Consider the following 21,077-nt stretch of genomic DNA (forward strand, 5'->3'; position numbering starts at 1 on the left):
TTGTTCTCTATAGTTAAAAGTATGTTTCTTGGTTTGCCTCTCTTTTTTTTCCATTTGCTCATTTGTTTTGTTTCTTAAATTCTACATAAGAGTGAAATCATATGGTATGTATCTTTTTCTGACTGACTTATTTTTTTAATTTTTATTTATTTATGATAGTCACACACACACACACACACAGAGAGAGAGAGAGAGAGAGAGAGAGGCAGAGACATAGGCAGAGGGAGAAGCAGGCTCCATGCACTGGGAGCCTGACGTGGGATTCGATCCCGGGTCTCCAGGATCATGCCCTGGGCCAAAGGCAGGCGCTAAACCACTGCGCCACCCAGGGATCCCCTGACTGACTTATTTTACGTAGCATTACACTCTCTGACTTTATCCGTGTCAAGGCAAATGGCAAGATTTCATTCTTTTTTATGGCTGAGTAACACATATTGTGTGTGTGTGTGTGTGTGTGTATGTATACAAACAAATATATATATATGTCACATCTTCTCTATCCATTCATCAGTTGATGGACACTTGGGCTGCTTCTATACTTTGGCTATTGTAGATAATGCTGCTATAAACATCAGAGTGCAGGTATCCCTTTGAATTAATATTAGTATTTTTGTACTCTTTGGGAAGATACCTAGTAGTGTGATTGCCAGATCATAGGTAAGTTCTATTTTTTACTTTTTGAGGAACCACCATTCTGTTTTCCACAGTGGCTGCACTAGTTTACATTCCCACCAACAGAGGGTTTCCCTTTCTCTATATCCTCACCAATACCTGTTGTTTCTTGTGTTGTTGATTTTAGCTATTCTGACAGGTGTGAGGTGATATTTCATTGTAATCTTGATTTGCATTTCCCTGACGATAAGTGAAGACAACACAAAGAAATGGAAAGACATTTCATGCTTATGGATTGGAACAACAAATATTGTTAAAATGTCTGTACTACCCAAAGCAATCTACACCTTTAATGCAATCCCTATCCAAATACCAACCAGCATTTTTCACAGACCTAGAACAAATAATCCTAAAATTTGTAAGGAACCACAAAAGACCCTGAATAGCCAAAGCAACCTTGAAAAAGAAAAACAAAGGTAGAGGTATCACAATTCTGGACTTCAAGTTATATTACAAAGCTGTAATGATCAAGACAGTATAGTACTGGCACAAAAATAGACACATAGATCAATGGAATGGAATAGAAAACCCAGAAATGAACCCACACTTATATGATCAACTAGTCTTGGACAAAACAGGAAAGAATATCCATTGGGAAAAAGACTATCTCTTCAACAAACACTATTGAGAAAGCTGGACAGCAACATGCAAAAGTATGAAACTAGGCCACTTTCTTATATCATCCACAAAAATAAATTCAAAATGGATTAAAGACTTAAATGTGAGACCTGAAATCATAAAAATCTAGAAGATAGCATAGACGATAACCTCTTTGACATCAACCATAGCAACTTCTTTATAGATGTCTCCTGAGGCAAGGGAAACAAAAGCAAAAATAAACTATTGGGACTACATCAAAATAAAAAGCTTTAGTGCAGCAAAGGAAACAATTAACAAAACTAAAAGACAACCTACAGAAGGGGAAAAGATATTGGCAAATGACATATCTGATAAAGGGTTCGTATTCAAAATATATAAAGAACTTATAAAACTCAATACCAAAAAATGAAAAATCCGATTTTTTTAAGAGCAGAAGACATGAATAGACATTTTTCCAAAGAAGACATCCAAATGGCCAACAGACATGTGAAAAGATGTCATCACTGATCATCAGGGTAATGCAAATCAGACCCGTGCTGTCTTCCATATTTGAAGACAGCTGTCAAGACCCAACCAAATCTTCTCTTTTTCTATTCTGATAGTTGTTGTTGGTGTTGGAAAGGGAGAGATGGTGAATCGTTTGTGGTAACAGACTAAAATCAATAAGTTAATCTATTCTCTTAATGTCTGTTCTAGCTATAACATTCTGATGACTCTGTGAAGGTGGGCCAGTGACTTGGAAAAATTGGTCATTGGCTGTTGAACTCTTTGGGCATTCGCACTTTTGTCCTTTCCAAGGAGAAAGAGAAAAGTCACAGTGAATGTCCTGGTCTAGGATTATAAAGAAATTACTATCATTGCTATTTCCCATATGACTTTTTCCTTTTGAGAGGTCAGTGTTAGCTTTAGATTACACAGCCTGATCAGTCTATATGAGAAAGGCCCAAGACCTTCCCAGCACAACCAAACTCTCTGAGAATGTTTCCCAGATTCAAGGTCCCTGTGCATGGCCATGCAGAACAGGCACTGCACAAATCTAGACAGTGGTAGTCAACACATGCTATGATGTGATGGTTCCCCTGGAAATTGCATTGCCATCGTGCTGCCAAACTCCTGGTTCTTGAGTTACCTTAGTCTTACTTTACCTTATTTGACATTGTTCAGCAATCAGAGAGCTGGTCCTTTTCCTTAACACAAGTTCTCCCTACAACTGTCCTCTGGCACTCCCTTTCAATCCCACCATCCATGCCTCTGAGCCCTAATGGTAGCATCTCCACATCATTCCCAGTTTTTTACTTTTTGATCTGTGGAAAGGCAGCTGCAGAGGAACAGAGAAATCTGAGGGATAAGGGCTGTTTGAAGCCAATTAGGTAAAGCTGGAACCCCTGCTGGCCACTGTGACTCTAGTGAACTGTGGCATCAGGGGTCCTTGTGATTTTACACACTAGGTCTAGCTCTGTGACTCACTCTCAGCTGGTCGTGAACTCAATACAGATATATTCACGGATTTCTTCTATTAGAAGTAGCCATCAAACCAGATGGACCTGTTATTTATTCATTTCTCTAGCAAATAGAATTAGGGACTGGTTTGGGAGGTTTGAGAAGAGTTACTATTTGAATCCTAAGTAGTTGCCATTAAGGAATTTGTAATCTACCATCCCGTTTTGTGTGTAGGCTGATATTAAACCTAAACTTGATATTAAACCTAAACAATTGAGGGAGGCAATTAGGTCATGAACTAAGCTTCAGAGGAAAGGCAGTCAAGAATTGGAAATATTCTCAATTAATACAAAGATGGATAATGAAAGATAATAATCTTTTTCTCTCTACAGACAGTTTTCAGTTCCAGACAAAATCATTCAGAAGTCAGGAGGCCTTCACAAGTGAACACTGCAGGTAAATGGAGATGCTGAGAGTGGGCTTGGGGGACAAGGAAGTGAGACACGGGTGACTATTAAAAGGGTCACTTGCCTCACCTGCAGACCAGGAATGCCTCTGACCACCCAGGAGTAGTGACCCTTGTACCCAATCCAGAGTTCAAGTTAACAGAGAATTGGAAAGGCAATTTTTGATTTTTTTTAGGGAAATTATTTCTTAGTGTTTAGGAGAAGCTTCATTTAATAGTTCTCGAATGCACTATACACATAGCAGATTTTTCTCTGCTATAATTTTGCCTTCTCAATTATGTTTGACCCCAGACGATATTAAAAGGAATTTACATTTCCTAATCGTGTGCCTCCTGACTTTCTAATGTCTAGCCTATCAAATTTAAATATCCCTACCTTGAGTTCACCAGCCCCTCTAGAGTTTCCTGTCCTGCTTATCCAACCTGATTTCTTAGAGGTTTTCAAACAAAAATCTGTATTCTACATGAATCATCCCCACACTCACCTGTTTATCTCTGCTCACACAATTATCCCTTTTTGAAATTCTAAGTGGCCTCCATATCCTTCTACTTATCAGAGTGTTCAGTGATCTTCAAAACCCTCCTCAGTTTCCATCTTTTTTAACCATTCTGCCTCAGAGAGATCTAACCTCTTTCAAATTCATGGTGTTTATAGAGAGTGCATGGACTAGTAGTCAGAGAAGTGAGCTCTAGTTTGGTTCTATTCAGTAGCTGTGAGGTCATTCAGAAGTCACTGAAGCTTCCCAAGCCTCAATTCCCTCTTCAGTAAAAGGAGGGTAGTTTTTGCCTATCTGAAAGACAGTGTTATTGTAGGATAAGATGGTGTTGTATAAAATCATGTGTTGACAAAGTTCAAATATGCTCATAGAGAAATTATTACTATTGCCTTGTATCATTTTCATGTTTATATTTTACACACTGTTAGTTTACTCCTCAGGTATAGTTGTTTCCCCATTTAGTCTGTGAGGTACTTAGACTGGCTATAGGTTTTTTAAAAATCCCTAATAGGGCTTTGACATTATAGATCAGGTCCCTGACTTTCAAAAACTTATGGAGTGATGGAGGAGAAGGCTAAACATAGAATTAATGAGCTATAAAGGAAGGCCTCCTGGAACAAGTGGCTTGGAGACCTGGTAATATGCCGAGAACAGTGGTTGCTTTGTGACCACTCTCTGTTCACCTTCTTTCCATAAAGAACAGAGGAAGAGTTCCTGGATCAAGTGAACAGGAAGCTGTTTCAGGCCAGCCCCAAGAAAGACATGTTGACCTCCAGGCCCTGTCACTGTGAGGATATCCTGAAGTTAGTGCTCTCACCACTCACCCACCACTGCCTGGTCATTGGAGAAACCACATGTGCATTTTATTACCTGCTGGAGGCTGCTGCTGCCTCCTTGGATCTATCAGAGAATTACATGGTGAGCAAGCTCTGCTCCCTGCCCCTGAGCTGAGTCCTTTCACTTGGAGAAGTTGGTGGGGATTTCCTATTGTCAAATCAGCTTGGGTGAAAAATGGAGCAAAGAGGAGAGAGAAAGGAGCTGGAAGGTGTTTAGGAGAAAACATGAAGTGGGAATGTCCAGTCCAAGAGCACCAAGCGCTGTTGGCCCTGCCCCTGACTTAGGTATGCCATCAGCTCCCCATTTCTAACTGTGAAACCACCCTGATTCCAATCCAAGTTTTGACTTCATCATAACCTTATTCCAGGCTTCGTCCTCATCACACTACTAGGGTCATCTGAATCTTAATCTTGTTTCTCCATCCCTTGTCTTGTTTGGAGGCCTTCCTTTATTTGAAGAAGGCAAGCAGTCTTCTGGGACAGCCCTCAGCATTCTCATTTTTGAAAAAGCACAAGGTGAAGATCTGTCAGTTTGAGGAGGCCACTTTCTGCTGTCTTCGGTCAGAGGTAAACTCAGGGCAGGACCCTGAAGTTTGAGTTGTTTCTCCTTGAGGGTTACCCTATTATTCCCTTTAAAAATCTTTGTGACTTTTGCATGCAATTATAAATGTGATAATGTGAGAGAAGGTTTTAGAAATTCCAATCATAGCAATACACAATATGTAGAAAGTGAAAAGAGCTCCATGCTGCCCCCAGCATAGTTAATAATGTGCATATTCCACCAGAAATATACACATAGGCATATCATTATTATTTTCTATTGTTTTTAAAAATAGAATCATATTCTACATTCTCTTTCTTCTGCAGCTGACTTTTATTCTTGACAGTATAGACTGAACATTTTTGTATATTGGTGTGCATCCAGTTACAGCTGCCAAGCACTCCCTTGTATCCTTATATCAAAGATTACTTAATCAGTCAGTTCTTCACGTGCATTTAGGTTGCCTCTAATTTGAGATAATTATAAGGATTGCTACAGTGATTATTCTTGTATATATCTCTTTCTTCCTTGTAAAAATGTTTCTATAACAGAAATTTCCAGAGGTAGAAATGCTAAGGTGGAAGATAGGAATGATTTTACATTTAATAAATATATTGCCAAATTGTCTGTCAAGATTACACACCTTCCTTGACTTGTGATGGGGTTACATCTCAATAAACCCATAATAAGTTGAAAATATTATGTAGCCAAATCTAATATATCTATCACAAGTTGAAAATGCATTTAATACACCTAACCTACCAAACATCTTAGTTCAGCCTGGCTAATCTTAGACATAGTGAGAACACTTACATTAGCCTACAGTTGGGCAAAATTATCTAACACAAAGCCTGTTTTAGAATAAAGTGTTGAGTATCTCATGGAACTTATTGGGTACAATACTGAAAGTGAAAAATAGAATGGTTATATGGGGACAGAATGATTGTTGTATCAGTCGTTTACTCGTATGATCCAATGGGTGACAGGGAGTGTACCCACTGCTGCCACCCAGCATCATGAGAGAGTATCATACCATACATATAATGCTACCCCAGGAAAAGATCAAAATTCAAAGTCAGCCTTCTGACAAATGTGGGAGATGAGAAAAGAGGGTGTTTTATCCACAGCCATATTTTCTCACTCCTTTACCCACACTCAGTTCTACTGGTGCTGGTTAGTGTGGCACAGCCCTATGGTGCCCTTACTCTGACGCCTCAGTGGCCTGAGTTCTAGCCCTAAATGAAAGAGCCAGTGTATTATGTCCAGAGCTTACAGAGTTTACATTGTTGTTTCTCATTTTCCCATCTGCAGGTCTGTTTCAACATGGGACAGATCACCTTGGCCAAAAAATTGGCCAGGCAAGCCCTTCGACTGCTGAAAAGGAATTTCCCTTGGACCTGGTTTGGTGTCCTTTTCCAAACATTCCTAGAAAAATATTGGCGTTCCTGTTCCCTAAGCCAACCTCCAAACAACCCCAGTGAGAAGTGAGGAGCCTGGCCAAGTCATCCGGTCCCTTTAGGACCACAGAGAACTAAACTGGGACCAGGCGTGGAGTATTGCCTCTATTGACCTAAGACTCCTCCTCTTCCAAGCATATAGCAGTTCCGGTTCCTCTACCTTACTCTCTGAACCAATAAAATATAGCAGAATGAGGACTTCTTTTGGTTTTGAAGCCTGGTGTTACCCTGTGTTTTTCAAATAAAAATACATATTACCCTGTCTTTTTCAAATCAAGATACATATATGTATGTGTGTATATACATATATATACATAGCAATTTAATATTATTTCTGATATATATACAAAACACTAAATTGCTGCCCAGTTATTAAGCCATAATAACTTATAGGAAATATATTCAAAATAGCAATTCAAAGAATGAACCTTTTAAAAACACTTCTTTGAATTTTTTCAATCAAGAAGGATGATTTGATTTGAGGCACCTGGCTGGCTTAGTAAGAGCACAGGACTCTTAATCTCAGGGACATGAGTTCAAGTCCTATGCTAGATGTGGGGCCTACTTAAAAAAAAAAGGATGATTTAAAAAGGTTTATGGGGCTAGAAGCAATGGGATCCCAGGAACATGTCTGAGTTTGAAAGCCTGTAGAAGGCCCCTTGATGAATAGATTTGGATTTTTGTGGGGAGGGATAGTTGGGCTCTGGTGCAGACTAAGGACATACTAAGCGCTCTGTGCTTCACAGCAGCAAGAAGAAGCTGGCAGTCCTGCAGCAGCAGGTACACTGCCTCTCCCTGCTCTGGCAGCTCTATAACCTGGAGACCACAGCCAGCAGCCACAGGTTTGCCTGCCTCGCCACTCTTATGCAGAAGAATTCTGCTGAGGAGTTTGCAAATGAAGCCCAGGTAGGCAAATCCTTGCTTCACCTCTGGACCTCACTCAGAAACCTGAGATGCTAGGGAGAGAGTTTAGCTTGGCTCTACAATAACCCAGACTTAATGAGACATACTGATCATATGTTTGAGCAGCATTTCTCATATTGCAGCTTTTAGATGGGTTTCCAGGTGTGGCTGTCTATGAGTTCCCTGAACTGAATGTTAGCTTTGGTTGTATATTCAAGAACACTTGGGGAGTGGAGGGAGGTAGGGAACTGGTCATAGCTTTCATCGGATTCTTAAAGAAGTCCATGACCTAAAAAAGGATTCAAATTGCTGACTTAGGAAAAAAGAAGGAAGGGAAATGTCTTCCTAATTTTAGTGTCCATCTATCTATCTCTCTTTTTTATCCATCTGTTCAATAAATATTTGATGAACACCCATTATGTACCGGGCACTGATCCTGGTTTCAGGGAAACAGACAAGAAGAGATCAGTGAAATATATGGAATGTTAGGTGATAATAAATGCAGTGGAGAAATATTAAGTGGAGTCAGGGGCCCGTGGAGTTCTGGGAGCTGGGGGTGGGGTACAGTTTTAAAGTGGTAGGAAAATCCTCAACGAGCTAGTGACATTTGGGCAAGTATCTGAAGGAGGTGAGGAAGTAAGCCACATGGCTATCAGGGAGAAGAGCAGACAGGCAGAAGGCAGTGTGATGCACAAGGTATGCTGCTCATGTTTGAGGAACAGTGAGGAAGCCAATGTGACTAGAAGGGAGAAGACAGAACCAGGAGGTGACCAGAGAGAGCCAGGGGAAGGTGGATGGCAGATGGTGCAGGATGGCAGATGGTGCAGGCCACTATAGGAGTTTGGGCTTTACAGAAGATGGGAAGCAAGTGGTAGGTTCTGAAAAGAGGAGTGACAGAGTCTACTTTTATTTTAATAGGATTATTCTTTCTGCTGTATTGAGAATCAGTTGAAGGAGGGAAGAGAGGAAGCAGGGAGGTAAATTAGGAGGCTATCACAGCAATACAGGCAAGAGATAGTTGGCTTGGATTGTTGTGGTGGCAGAGAAAGCAGGAGGAGTGGTCTTCTGTTAGGAGAGAACCAATAAGATTCACTAAGTTGATGAGTTCTGGGATGGGAAAGAAAGAAGAGTCAAGGATAATCTCACGATTTGCAACCTGGACTTCTGGAGAGATAGAGATGCTCTTAGTTAGGATGGGGCTGTCTGAACAAGAAACATATTTGGGGGGAGATTGGAGCCAGGTTTTAGACATGTTTGAGATGCTTATTAGACATCTAGATGGAGAAGTTAAGTAAGCAGTTGAATATGCAAATGTGGGGCCCATGAGAGAGGTCAGGGAACTGGAAATAGAATTGTAAGGGTTATCCGTGTGTAAAAAGTATTTAAAGCCATGAAACTAAGTGAGCTCTCCCAAGGGAATGAGCGAAGGTCCAAACTGAGGTAACAGCTCCAAGATTAAGAGGTCAGGGTCATAAAGAGACATTGGCAAAAGAAACTGAGCAGTTGCCAAGAGAATATGATGTCCTCAAAACGTAGTGAAGACAGTGTTTGAAGAAGAGAGTCATTGATGTCAAATTGCACATTCTTATAACCGACATGTAGGCGGCAGTTCTGAAGAGTTCTAAGGAACGAGAACAGAGGCCTTCGTTAGAGAAAACATAGAAGTGCAGTTTGGCCAGTGTTTTGAAGGGAAGGTCTAAGACTGGAGAAAAAGGAGGGCAGGTAAAGAAAGCATTTGTTTAAAGATCAGGCAGTGGGAATGATCAGATCAGAAGTGTGGGGGCAAGAAGGAGTGTGTTTCCACAGCGGGAGTTGGGGAGAGTGATAGGGACTCCAGCAGGCCCCGATTACGTGGGCAGTAAGGCCCCATTTGGGCTCTTCATGCAGGAAAGGGACATGATGGAAGTGTAGCGGGAATGTACAGTAGGAACATTTTGCCCCATGTTTGTTGTCCTACAGGTTGTCTCTACCTATGTGGCCCTATCCCAGTTCTCCCAGAATACGGGTGACAGGGACAAGTGGCTGCACTGTGAGCAGATGGCCATTCAGAAAAGCAGCCTATGCTGGTTCTCCAGGGAGGGATTGCTGGCCACGGCCCAGCTCATGCAGGCCTTGGCCTACACCAAGCTCTGCCTCGGCCATCTGGACCTCTCCATCAAGCTGGGTAATGGGGCTTGGCGCTGGTGGGCCTAAGGCTCTTAGAGAGGCCAAGTTCACCACTAGGCCTCACACAGTGCTCTTTCACCTCCTTAGGTTTTCAAGCTCATGAGATATGCAGACACCTCAAGAAACCAGCTCTGGAGAATCTGGTTCTCTCAGTTCTCTTCAGATCTGCATTTCTGAAGAAGAAGTATTAAGAGCATTTACTGCTATTTGTATTTGTTGCCTAAGAGGGGAGGGTATGATCTTCAAAAGAAGTTTGAAATGGAGGGGGAGACACTGTTCCATTTCTTACAGCCAGTGCTGTCTCTTCTCTAGTCACTCCAGGAAGCCTCGTCTTAAGTGTGGGGCTTGGGAGTGGAAATGCATATTCATCCTCCTTCCCACCCCCACTTTGACCCCCTTCTCTTCCTTCTTCATTTCTTCACAAAGAGGTAGGGATTGCAATAGCTCAAGAAAGAACCTAGAAACTGACTCAGAGGCATTTGCCCACTTCCTTTGCTGAGAATCAAGTCTGATCTCAGGCACAGATACTTTCTGTATTAAATAGAACTAAGGCGAGGAGATCTGGGGGATGTTAGAGTACTTTGGAGATGTAAGATCCCCTCCTCTCCTCTACCATCCTCCTCACTCCCTAGTGGGTCCCAGTGGCTCTGTCTCTTGGCAGATTTGATCTGTGTGTCCATGTGCTGGAGTGTCAGTGGGTGCTCATTTCCCATGGTCATGACGTCCTTGGCCTGGCCTGCTTCTATTCTGCTTGCTTAGATCTGCTGCTCTACGGAGAAGGTAAATCTTGTGCAGGGCTCTGCTATATTCCCGAAGGATTCAGACCTCAGCGCCCTGTGTTTGGAACACAGTCATGAGCCTCTCCCTTGGGCATGGCCCCTGCTCCTAGTCCCTGGTTCCTTAAAATCCAGGAACCACATTGTGATTCAGGGTGTCTGTGTTTCAGGTGTTGTCTGCTCCCCTATACCACACACCTTCTATACCAGTTCCTATGCTGACAACTGACCTCAGCCTGGTTACCTTGTCTATCCACAGGATTGCTGTGTCGGCCCTTTGGCGAGTGTCTGCATTTCATTCAACACTGTGAGCACAGCTGCATTCTAAACTCTCAGAGTAATGTCATGCTGGGGGTCCACTCATCTCTGGCCATGTGGTAATGTGGGGTACCAGAGTGTCACTCAGTGGGAAAGGGTAGAAACTTAAGGACATCATGGGGTCATTTAAGCTACTGCCTTTTACCCCTCCAGGCAGGGGGGTATTCTGCATCAGTCCCTATTCCTAAAGACCTTTACCTCCTACCCCCTCCCATCTTATTAAAAGGGTTCTTCTTGTCCCTGGGCAGATTTGGGTCTATAGCTTTAGGGTTAAGTTTAAGGTTACATTTAAGTGCTGATGTCCCACAGTCTCCATTTAAGTCCCCTTCATGTGAGTTAGTAGCCTTGGCCACTGGCCCGCATCACAGTTCTGACTGTCCAGGAGATCTTACAGCCTTAAAGAAGTGATGGCTCAGGGGATGGAGCTGAGAGCTGTGATTCTTCCCTCTAGGTTTGCCCAGGACTCCCAGTGGAATCTCTTTGAGCACCACTTCTCCAAGGCTCGCCATTTGGTGAAAAGAACCAATGCCTCACTATTTGGTTCACATGGCTTTGTCCGATTCCTGGAGTGCCATGTGCTAATGTTACAAAAAATGCCAGACAGTGTCTTCATGCACACTCTGCCAGAGACGTGCAGCCAAACCCTCAAGGTACCTGTTTCCCTACTGTCCTTCACCTGTCACCTAAGTTCTAGTTTGGTCCTGTGGTACCCTTTTTGTTACCTGCATCTCTCCCTTATTCTTCTCCTTGCTGCTTCTGTCTCTCTTTCCTTGTCAAACACTTTTTTCTTCCACCTAGAAAATCTTTCCATGTACCTCATGTACCCTCCCAGATAATCTTGCATGTAGGCCAGGACTGGATTCCCTGACTTTCTGCCTTTGCACAGCTACTACCCACTACCACTAAAATGTTAACATTTAGTACTTCTCAGTGGACCCACTCTGGCTCAGTTTGACACATCTTCCTACAGCCCTGCTTTCTGCATCTAAGGCATTCTGGTTCAACCCTAGCTCAAAACCAACTCTCTGGGACTACTCTGCCATGAGTGCCTCCTCTCTGACCCCCAAACCCTGGGCACATAACTGAGTGGGCACTGTCCTAGGTCCTGGTGGAGCAGAGCGGAGGAAGGACAAATCCATCCTTGACCTCATGGAGTTTCTTCCCCTTTCAGTACTGTAAGGAGTTCTTCTCTCGGTGTGTGACCTGCCCAGTCTATCACCAGTGGGTCTCTGAGCTTAAAGCCTCTGTAATGAGATATGGAAAGAGAGAATCCATGTCCTCAACTAACATCATCAGACCTTTTGACACCTGCTTGGCCAGGATTTGGATAGAGGGAGAATACCTGGAGGAAAACCACTCCTTTGGAGGACATTTAGGAATACAGAGTAAGCATTCATTCCTTGAACCCTAGTCTGAGAGATGTCACAGACAGGTCTGGACCCTTACAGGCAGCTAAAGGCTGCTCCAAAGAAAGAAGGGATGCAAAGCTATGAGGAGTTAGTCCTTGTCCACAGGTAATTATCATCCTCTCACTGGTACCAGGCCCACCCCAGACAGACAGGGCCCTTTTATCAGCCCTTTGTTCCAGCATCTGTAACCCATAAGCAGAGAAAATTCCTCCTTGATCCCAGCTTAAATAACTAAATTGTTTCTATGGAGGAGCTGGATGGTCACTAAGGGAGAAAGAAGGCTTAAGAATCCACAGTGTAATGTCTATGAAGGTAAATGGTAAGATGTGGGCAAGAAAAAGAGGCAAGTTTATAGTTCTTGCCTTGGGGCCCAGCAAATCTCCTTTTCTAGGCCATGAGTTAGATTTGTAATTGCTGAGGACATTCTTTGGGATTTGGGATATTTTTTATGTTCCTCTTTCAGGATTTGACAGAATGGCTGATGTCAAGGAGAATAAGAACGAAGAAGAAATTCAAGAATGTACATGTTAAAAAAAAAGCCATCTGAAGGGACCATGGTTTTCTTGTTGTATATAACACAAAGAAATGACCCAAGTTCTCCCTTTGAAGATACTGCATAGTGGACATATTCAACATATTACCCTTTTACAGTAACCACTATCTATAGCTTTGTCAAAATAAAAGCCTATGTTTCTGAAGCATGAAACTTAGACCTTTCTTAACTCTTAACAGTCATTGGAACAAGTGAGGAAGAAATCAGAAGCAGCGTAGAATGGAGGCCTGGGAGGCTTTGAGATGGACAGATTGCTTCTTCTATAAGGCAAGATCCATTAGCAAATGGAAAACGCAGCCCTAATACAGAGGGTGTGGTTACTTATGGAAAGCTGGCAAAACAAGTGCTTTGATGTCACCCTCTTGGCACAGATGGGGTGATAGGCTCCTAAGAAGTCGAGGAATCTTCTAAGAGGTTCACAGGGCTGTGGGAATCCACGTCTTTTTTGGGGATTCCTACGTGAAACTCAAATTGCCAACATGTACATGACTCTAGCTCTCTTCTTTCTTTATTCTCCCTTTCTAGAGCTGCTGCCTTTAACCTTTATTTGTTTGATGGCCTTTCTTAGACTGAGCCTGATCTTCCTACTGATTTTTTTACACTTTATAACTCAATCATCTAGTGCTTGAAATACATTCTTTAAATCCTTTTATAAAAAAATAAATAAAAATAAATCCTTTTATCTACTCTGTGAAGCAAGTACCTTTTTTTTAAAGATTTTATTTTATTTATTCATGAGAGACAGAGACAGAGAGAGAGAGAGAGAGAGAGAGAGAGAGAGAGAAGCAGGAGAAGCAGGGAGCCCGACGTGGGACTCCATCCCTGGTCTCCAGGATCACGCCCTGGGCCGTGCTAAAACCACTAAGCCACCTGGGCTGCCTGCAAGTACTTAATTTTATCTTCATATTACAGATGAAGAAACTGAAGCTAAGGAAAGTCTTACCCCAGGAGACACACAGGCATAAAATGATGGAGCTGGGATTTGAACTCAGATTTGATTCCAGAGTTCTGCACTAGGCTATAGAGACTTTCGTGGGACCTAGCCTATGGTAAGCTATCCTGTACCCAGTCTTCAATATTCTGTTCAAATGACCATGATCAGAACTTTAAGGACAAGCAAGGAGGTGTTTGGGAAAAGGAGCCCTGTACTGGCCACTTAAATCCTGCTGTCTGGTCTGTACTTTCCCTGTTCCCCCTCTCCCCCACTCCCCCTTTTTTTCCACATCTTATTACTCTCCTTCCTCTCCCTCTACTCCCTCTCTACTCCCCCTTCCATTCCTCTGTCTCTTACCTCCTTTTTCCTTAGTCTTTCTCACCTCTTTTCCTCCTCCACTTCTTTAAATTTCTGAGAGGCACCAGGGATTCTGGAGCCAGACAGCCTGGGTTCAAATTCTAATTCTGCTATTTATTTGCTGTGTTAGCATAAATTTATCTTCTTTATGCTTCAGTTTCCCTTTCTGTAAATAAGGATAAAAACAGAATAAAGAACATCATTGTGATGATAAACATAAAACACTTAGAACAGTATTTAACACAAAGTAAGCACTCAGTGAGTATTAGCTATTATTATCAATTTAATTTTTGTATTTAAACACAGATTATACGGTAATGTGGCAGTTTTCAGAAGGAACAAAGTGTCTAACAGTGAAAGTCTTTCCCATTCCTGCCCTCCAGCCACTAGTCCCCCCTCCCCAGAGCTGATCTGTGTTACCACTTCTTTGTGTATCCTTGCAAAATTATTTGTGCACCTACAAGCAATATCATATATTTACTGCACCCTTCTTTCCCACAAATAGTACTAGTCAACTGTGTTACTCTTTCCTTTTTCTCTTTTCTTTTCTTTCCCTTTCTTTCTTTCTTTCTTTCTTTCTTTCTTTCTTTCTCTCTCTCTCTCTTTCTCTATCTCTCTTTCTATTTTCTGCAATTTTTTCCCTTTTGGCAATTTTTATAATTGAAATAGAACCCATCCTTTCAGAAGGGGAAGTGGGTGGGAAGATAGGGTGACTAGGTGATAGGCATTAAAGAGGGCACACGATGAGATGAGCACTGTGTTATATTTCATGTTCACAAATTGAATTTAAATAAAATTTTTAAAAAATTAAAAAGAATCCACGCTTTAAAAAGACCAACAATTCAGTGGCTTTTAAATTTTTTATTTCTTTTTTATAGTGTTCAATAATCTATCAGTTGTGTATAATACCCAGTGGCTTTTAGCATATCACAAAATTATGCAACCATCACCACTATCTAATTCCAGAACATTTTTATCACTCCAAAGAGGAACTCTCTGCCCATTAGCAGTCCCTACACAATCCCTCTTCTCCCAGCCCCTAGTAACCATCTGTCTCTATGTACTTACCTTTTCTGGACATTTCATATAAATAGAATCATTATATATGCCCTTTGTGTCTGGCTTCTTCCACTTAGCATAATCTTTCCAAGGCTCATCCACATTGTTGTAGCATTCCTTTTTATGATTGGATAGCATTATATTGTATAGATTACACTTCATTTATCCATTCACACCAGCTTATGGAGACATGTGTTGTTTCCACTTTTTGACTGTTATGAATAATACTAGTATAAACATCTGTGTGTAAGCTTTTGTATGAACATATATTTTCAATTCTCTTGAGTATATACCGATGAATGGAATTATTGGGTTATACAGAAACTCTGTGTCTAACTTTGTAAGGAGCTGTCAAACTGTTTCCCAAAGGTGCTATAGTATTTTATAGTCCCATCAGCAATGTGTGAGGATTCCAGTTTTACACAGACTCACCTGGCTAACATGTGTTACTGCTTCTCTTTTTTTAAGATTTTATTTATATATTTTGAGAGAGAGAGAGAGAGAGAGCATGAGCAGAGGGGAGGGGCAAAGGCAGAGGGAGAGAGAGAAAATCTCAAGCAGACTCCATACTGGTCATGGAGCCCAGTGTAGGGCTCAATCACATGACCCTGAGATCATGACCTGAGCTGAAACCAAGATTCAAACGCTCAGCTGACTGAGCCACACAGGTGCCCCTACTTCTCTTTTTGATATAGGCATTCTTGTGGATATAAAGTGGCATCTTATTGTGACGTTGATTTGCATTTCCTTTATGCCTAATGATATCAAACATTTTTATGAGCTTATTGGCCATTTGTCAATCTTCTTGGAGAAATGTCTTTTGGAATCCTCCGCTCATTTTTTATTAGGTTACATGTCTTTTTATTGTTGAGATTAAAGAGTTTTTAAAAATATAATACTAGACCCCATCAGATTTGATTTACACATATTTTCACTCATTCTGTGAATTGTCTTCACTTTCATGATGATGCCATTTTGCAGCAAAAATGTATTAAGTTTTCATGAAGTACAATTTATCTGGTTTCTTTGTTTTTTGGTTACTTGTGCTTTAAGTGTTGTATCTTAGAAATCGTGAAGGTTTACACCTCTTTTTTTCTAAGAGTTTTATATAGTTTTAGTTCTTTTAGATCTTTGATTTATTTTGATTTATTTTTTGCATTTCCAAATTCTTTCTTTGCATGTGGTTATCTACTTGTCTCAAAACTATTTGTTTAAAAGACTACTCTTTTCCCCCCATTTAAATGACACTCTTGTTGACATACGGTTTTGTTAGATGTATGGGTCTACTTCTGAACTCTCAGTTCTGTCCCATTGTTCTCTGTGTCTATCCTCATGCCAATACACACCATCTTGATGTAGCTTTGTAGTAAGTTTTAAAATCAGGAATATGAGTCCTCCAACTTTATCATTCTTTTTCAAGATTGTTAAAACAAGCAGCTAAAGCTGCTCAGGACTCCTTGCATTTCCATATGACTTTTAGGATCAGCTTGTCAATTTCTACAAAAAGGGCAGCTGTAATTTTGATAGGGATTGAGTTGAATCTGTAAGTAAGTTGGGGAAGAATTGCTATCTTAACCATATTAAGTTTTCTGATCCATGAAAATGTCTTATCTTTTCCATATATTTAGGTCTCTTTTAATTTCCTTCAATAATGTTTTATAGTTTTCAATGTACAGATCTTGAACATTTTTGTTTAATTTATGCATAAATATTTTATTATTCTTAGTTCTGTTGTAATGGAATTGTTTTCTTAATTTCATTTTTGAGTTACTACTAGTGCATAGAAATAAAACTGATTTTTGTATATTGATTTTGTATCCTATAACTGCTAAACTCAGTTATGAACTCTAAGTTTTTTTGTAGATTTCTTAGGATTTTGTATATACAAGATCATATCATCTACAAATGGAAATAATTTTACTTCCTTTCCAATCTAGGTGCTTTTTATTTCTTTTTCTTGCCTAATTACATTTGCTAGAACCTATAGTACAGTATTGAATTAAAATGGCAAAAGTGGACATCTTTGTCTTGTTCTCAATCTTAGGGACAAAGCTTTTAGTTTTTTACTATTTTATTTTATTTTATTTTATTTTATTTTATTTTAAATATTCTATTTATTCATGAGACAGACAGAGAGAGAGAGAGAGAGAGAGAGAGAGAGAGAGAGAGAGAGGCAGAGACACAGGCGGAGGGAGAAGCAGGCTCCATGCAGGGAGCCCAACGTGGGACTTGATTCTGGGACTCCAGGATCACGCCCTGGGCCAAAGGCGGTGCTAAACCTCTGAGCCACCCAGGCTGCCCAGTTTTTTATCTTTTTAAAGTATGAAGTTAGCTGTGAGTTTTTGTAAATGCCCTTTGTCAGGTTGAGGAAATTCCCAGATCCTCCTACTTTGTTGAGCATTTGTGTGATGATAGGGTATGGATTTTGCCAAATGCTTTTTCTATGTTGAGAGGATCATGTGTTTTTGTTCCTTTTTCTATTAATATGGTATATCTTAGTGATTTTAATGTATAAAAACAATTTTGTATTCCTGAGATAAATCCCATTTTTTCATGGTATATAATCCTTTCTATTTATTGCTAGGGCCTATTGGCTAGTATTTTGTTGAGGATTTTGGATCTCATTCATAAGAGAGATGTTGTTCAGTAGTTCTCTTGTGATCTCTTTGTCTGGTTTTTGCATCAAGGTAAAACTGGCCTCATTGAATGAGTTGATAAATGTTCCTGCCTCTTCTATTTTTTGGGAACAATTTGTGAAGGATTGGTTTTAAAACTCTTTTAATGTTTGCTAGAATTCACCAGGAAACCATCTGGGCCTGGGCTTCTCTTTCTGGCAAGTTTTTTGATTATTAATTAAACTTCTTTACTTGTAGATCTGTTGAGATTTTCTATTTAATCTTGAGTCAGTTTCAGTAATTTGTGTCTTTCTAGGAATTCATCCATTTCATCTAGGTTATCTATTTTGATGATAAACAATTGTCCACAATTTTCCTTATAACTCTTCTAATTTCATAAAGTCAGTAGTTCTCCTTCCACTTTCATTCCTCATTTAGTAATTTGAGTTTTATCTTTGTTTTTTTTTAAGCTAAGAAAATAACCTCAGCTAAGATTTGTCAATTTTGTTAATCTTTTCAAAGAATCAACACTTAGTTTTGCTGGGTTTTTTTCTTTTTCTATTCTCTATTTCATTCATTTCTGCTCTAATCTTTACTATTTCCTTTCTTCTGCTTGCTTTGGGCTTAATCTGTCCTATTTCTAGTTGCTTCAGGTGGAAATTTAGGTTTTTGATTTGAGATCTTTATTCTTTTTTGATATAGGTGTGTACAGCTATAAATTTCCCTCTAAGCACTGAGTTTGCTGAATCCCCTAAGCTTTGCCATGTTATTTTTGTATTCATTTCTCTTAAAGTATTTATAATTTCTCTTGTGATTTTTCTTTGACCCATTTGTTATTTAGAAGTGTGTTGTTTAATTTCCACATATTTGTGAGTTTCCAAAATTTCTTTTATTTCTAATTTCATTCCATTATACTCAGAAAGCATATTTTGTATTATTTCAATCCTTTTAAATTTATGGAGAACTTGTTTATAGCAGATATATAGTCTATTCTGGAGAATGTTACATGTATACTTGAGAAGAATATGTATTTTGCTGTTGTTGGGTGGAGTGTTCTACCGATGTCTGTTAAGTCTCCTCCCCCTCCTTGCCCCCCTCTTCTCTTCCTTCCCTCCTTCTCCTCCTTCAGAGAGAAAGAGAGCAAGCAGAGGGAGGGTAGAGACAGAGAGAGAGGGAGGGAGAGGATCCTAAGCAGGCGCCATGCTCAGTGCAGAGCCCAGTGCAGGGCTCAGTCTCATTGCCTGAAATAATGACCTGAGCTGAAATCAAGAATTGATGCTTAACTGACAGCTACCCAGGTGCCCCTGGAAGAGAGAATTTAAGGAGGGCATGTGTTATAATGAGCACCAGGTGTTATATATAAGCAATGAACACTAAATTCTACTCCTGAAACCATATGACACTATATGTTAACTAGAATTTAAATAAAAATTTGGAGAAAAAAGAATAAAAATAATTTTCTGAGTTCTTTAACCATTTTCCTTTAAATCATTCTCAGTGGGGATCCCTGGGTGGCGCAGCTGTTTGGCGCCTGCCTTTGGCCCAGGGCGCGATCCTGGAGACCCGGGATCGAATCCCACATAGGGCTCCCGGTGCATGGAGCCTGCTTCTCCCTCTGCCTATGTCTCTGCCTCTCTCCCTCTCTCTGTGACTATCATAAATAAATAAAAATTTAAAAAAAATTTTTAAAAAATCATTCTCAGTGTACTCTTAATTTGCATTTGTTTCCCTTAGATGAAGTTAAACATCTTTACTGTGTTTATATTTCCTTTTTTTGTGAACTATTTGTATATACCCTATTTAGTATTTGTTTTCTAATTGATTTATGGGGTTAAGGAAATGAGCCTGCTGCCTTTGTTTTAGTTATAGAATTTTTCCTCATTTTGTGTTTTGTCTTTGTTTATTGTGCTTTTGTCATGGAGAAAAAGGTCAGTCTTGACTTATTTTAATATGTCAGTTTTATTTAATAATATATATATGGCTTCTGAGTTTTGTATAATAGTTTAAAGAGCATTTTCCTCACTAAGGTATTTTAGCTATTTCCCCATGGTCTTTCAAGTATTTTTTTTAAAATCTATTTTATCAAAACATAATACGGGATGCCTAGGTGGCTCAGTGGTTGAGCATCTGCCTTTGGCTCAGGTCATGATCCCGGGGTCCTGGGACTGAGTCCTGCATTGGACTCCCCATGGGGAGTCTGCTTCTCCCTCTGCCTATGTCTTTGCCTCTCTCTGTGTCTCTCATGAATAAATAAATAAAATCTTTAACAAAAACACAAAATTTATGTGCAAGAAAGTGCAACTATTTTAATGATTAGTTTTGACAAATATATACACCCATGTAACTGCTACCACAGTCACAATAGAGAACATTTCAGTCACCCCAAAAACTTATTTCAGGCTTCTCTTACACTCATTCTCCCCACCCCAACCACCACCACGAGCACAAAATACTCATTTTTTTAATTGTCTTTATATTTGTTATTATTTTTCACTTGTCATTTCTTATTTCATCCTTCTTTTTGAGTAAGTTAGCTAACACTTTGTCTCCTCATTTCATTTCAAAGAATAAGCTCTTTTATTTATGTATTAGTTATATAATTTTTTCCTTTAAAATGAACTAGCAATTTGAGTAAGATGCTTAATTCTCTTTGAAGGTGTGACTTTTCTTCTGAGAACTTCTTTATCTGCATTCCAAATGTTCTGATATGGAACAATGGGCTTGTCATGTTACCTGCACTTTCTTTGCTTTGTTTTCATGTGTTTCTTAGAACAAAATTTAGAATATCCGTATTTTGATCTCAGAAGTTACTTTTATAACTCAGATTCTGGTTGGTAGTCATAGACTTCTACCATGAGCAATAATGGAATTAATATATTTCCCCTTCCTCTTTCCCTCTTCTCTACCAGCCAATTGATCTTATAATTTTCCTTTGTATTGTTTAAATACACTTTTACTTCTGTTAGGTTCTAAAAGGTTTAAACTACAATTCAGACCAGAGTAAGTTTTTCCCAGAGGGGTTCTTTATAGACTTTATTCTGCCCTTCTCCTGCATTCTCTCCCCTCCCTCATCACCTCTCCTCCCCATCAGGGAAGTCCCTAGTCATCTTAGCCAGGGAAAATGAGGCCTTGGTTGATTGATGGGTGGGCAGCTTCTGCCTCCACAAGGGACAGAAGTAAATTTAGGTTCTGTTGCTGAGACTATCAGGGGAAGCTCAGAACATCCTGCCAGAGCTCCCTGAAAATAGCAACATTGGCCTTATCCAGCTGGACTCCAGGGGACAGACCCCGCCTATCCCTTCTCAGGTGCCTAAACCAAACTCAAAGTCCCTCCAGATGGTGAAAACCTCTTTATGAATAGCTTCCAGGACTGTAAAAATAAGTTCCTGGAGCACCTCATCCTCTTCATCTGTCTGTCATCTCAATATGTGCAAATAGTTTCAAATTGAACGTTTTCAGTAGAAATTCTGAGAACTTA

The 21,077-nt window shown here is 40.1% G+C and overlaps 1 protein-coding gene across 1 annotated transcript in view; it reads left to right on the top strand.

The window, feature by feature from the left end:
• The window catches only part of LOC129512837 (adenylate cyclase type 10-like), an 18,743-nt gene extending 6,085 nt beyond the window's left edge, over positions 1 to 12,658 (top strand). The window contains exons 6-17 of the mRNA XM_055330391.1: positions 3,105 to 3,168; positions 4,374 to 4,593; positions 4,953 to 5,078; positions 6,364 to 6,536; positions 7,259 to 7,415; positions 9,372 to 9,576; positions 9,666 to 9,762; positions 10,240 to 10,358; positions 10,614 to 10,731; positions 11,124 to 11,322; positions 11,844 to 12,057; positions 12,545 to 12,658. Of these exons, the coding sequence (XP_055186366.1) occupies positions 3,105 to 3,168; positions 4,374 to 4,593; positions 4,953 to 5,078; positions 6,364 to 6,536; positions 7,259 to 7,415; positions 9,372 to 9,576; positions 9,666 to 9,762; positions 10,240 to 10,358; positions 10,614 to 10,731; positions 11,124 to 11,322; positions 11,844 to 12,057; positions 12,545 to 12,612 (1,760 nt within the window). The 3' untranslated portion in view covers positions 12,613 to 12,658. The remainder of the gene's footprint in view (positions 1 to 3,104; positions 3,169 to 4,373; positions 4,594 to 4,952; positions 5,079 to 6,363; positions 6,537 to 7,258; positions 7,416 to 9,371; positions 9,577 to 9,665; positions 9,763 to 10,239; positions 10,359 to 10,613; positions 10,732 to 11,123; positions 11,323 to 11,843; positions 12,058 to 12,544) is intronic.
• The last annotated feature ends 8,419 nt before the right edge of the window (positions 12,659 to 21,077 follow it).

Source organism: Nyctereutes procyonoides, unplaced genomic scaffold, assembly GCF_905146905.1.
Source record: "Nyctereutes procyonoides isolate TBG_1078 unplaced genomic scaffold, NYPRO_anot_genome, whole genome shotgun sequence".
Taxonomy (NCBI): domain Eukaryota; kingdom Metazoa; phylum Chordata; class Mammalia; order Carnivora; family Canidae; genus Nyctereutes; species Nyctereutes procyonoides.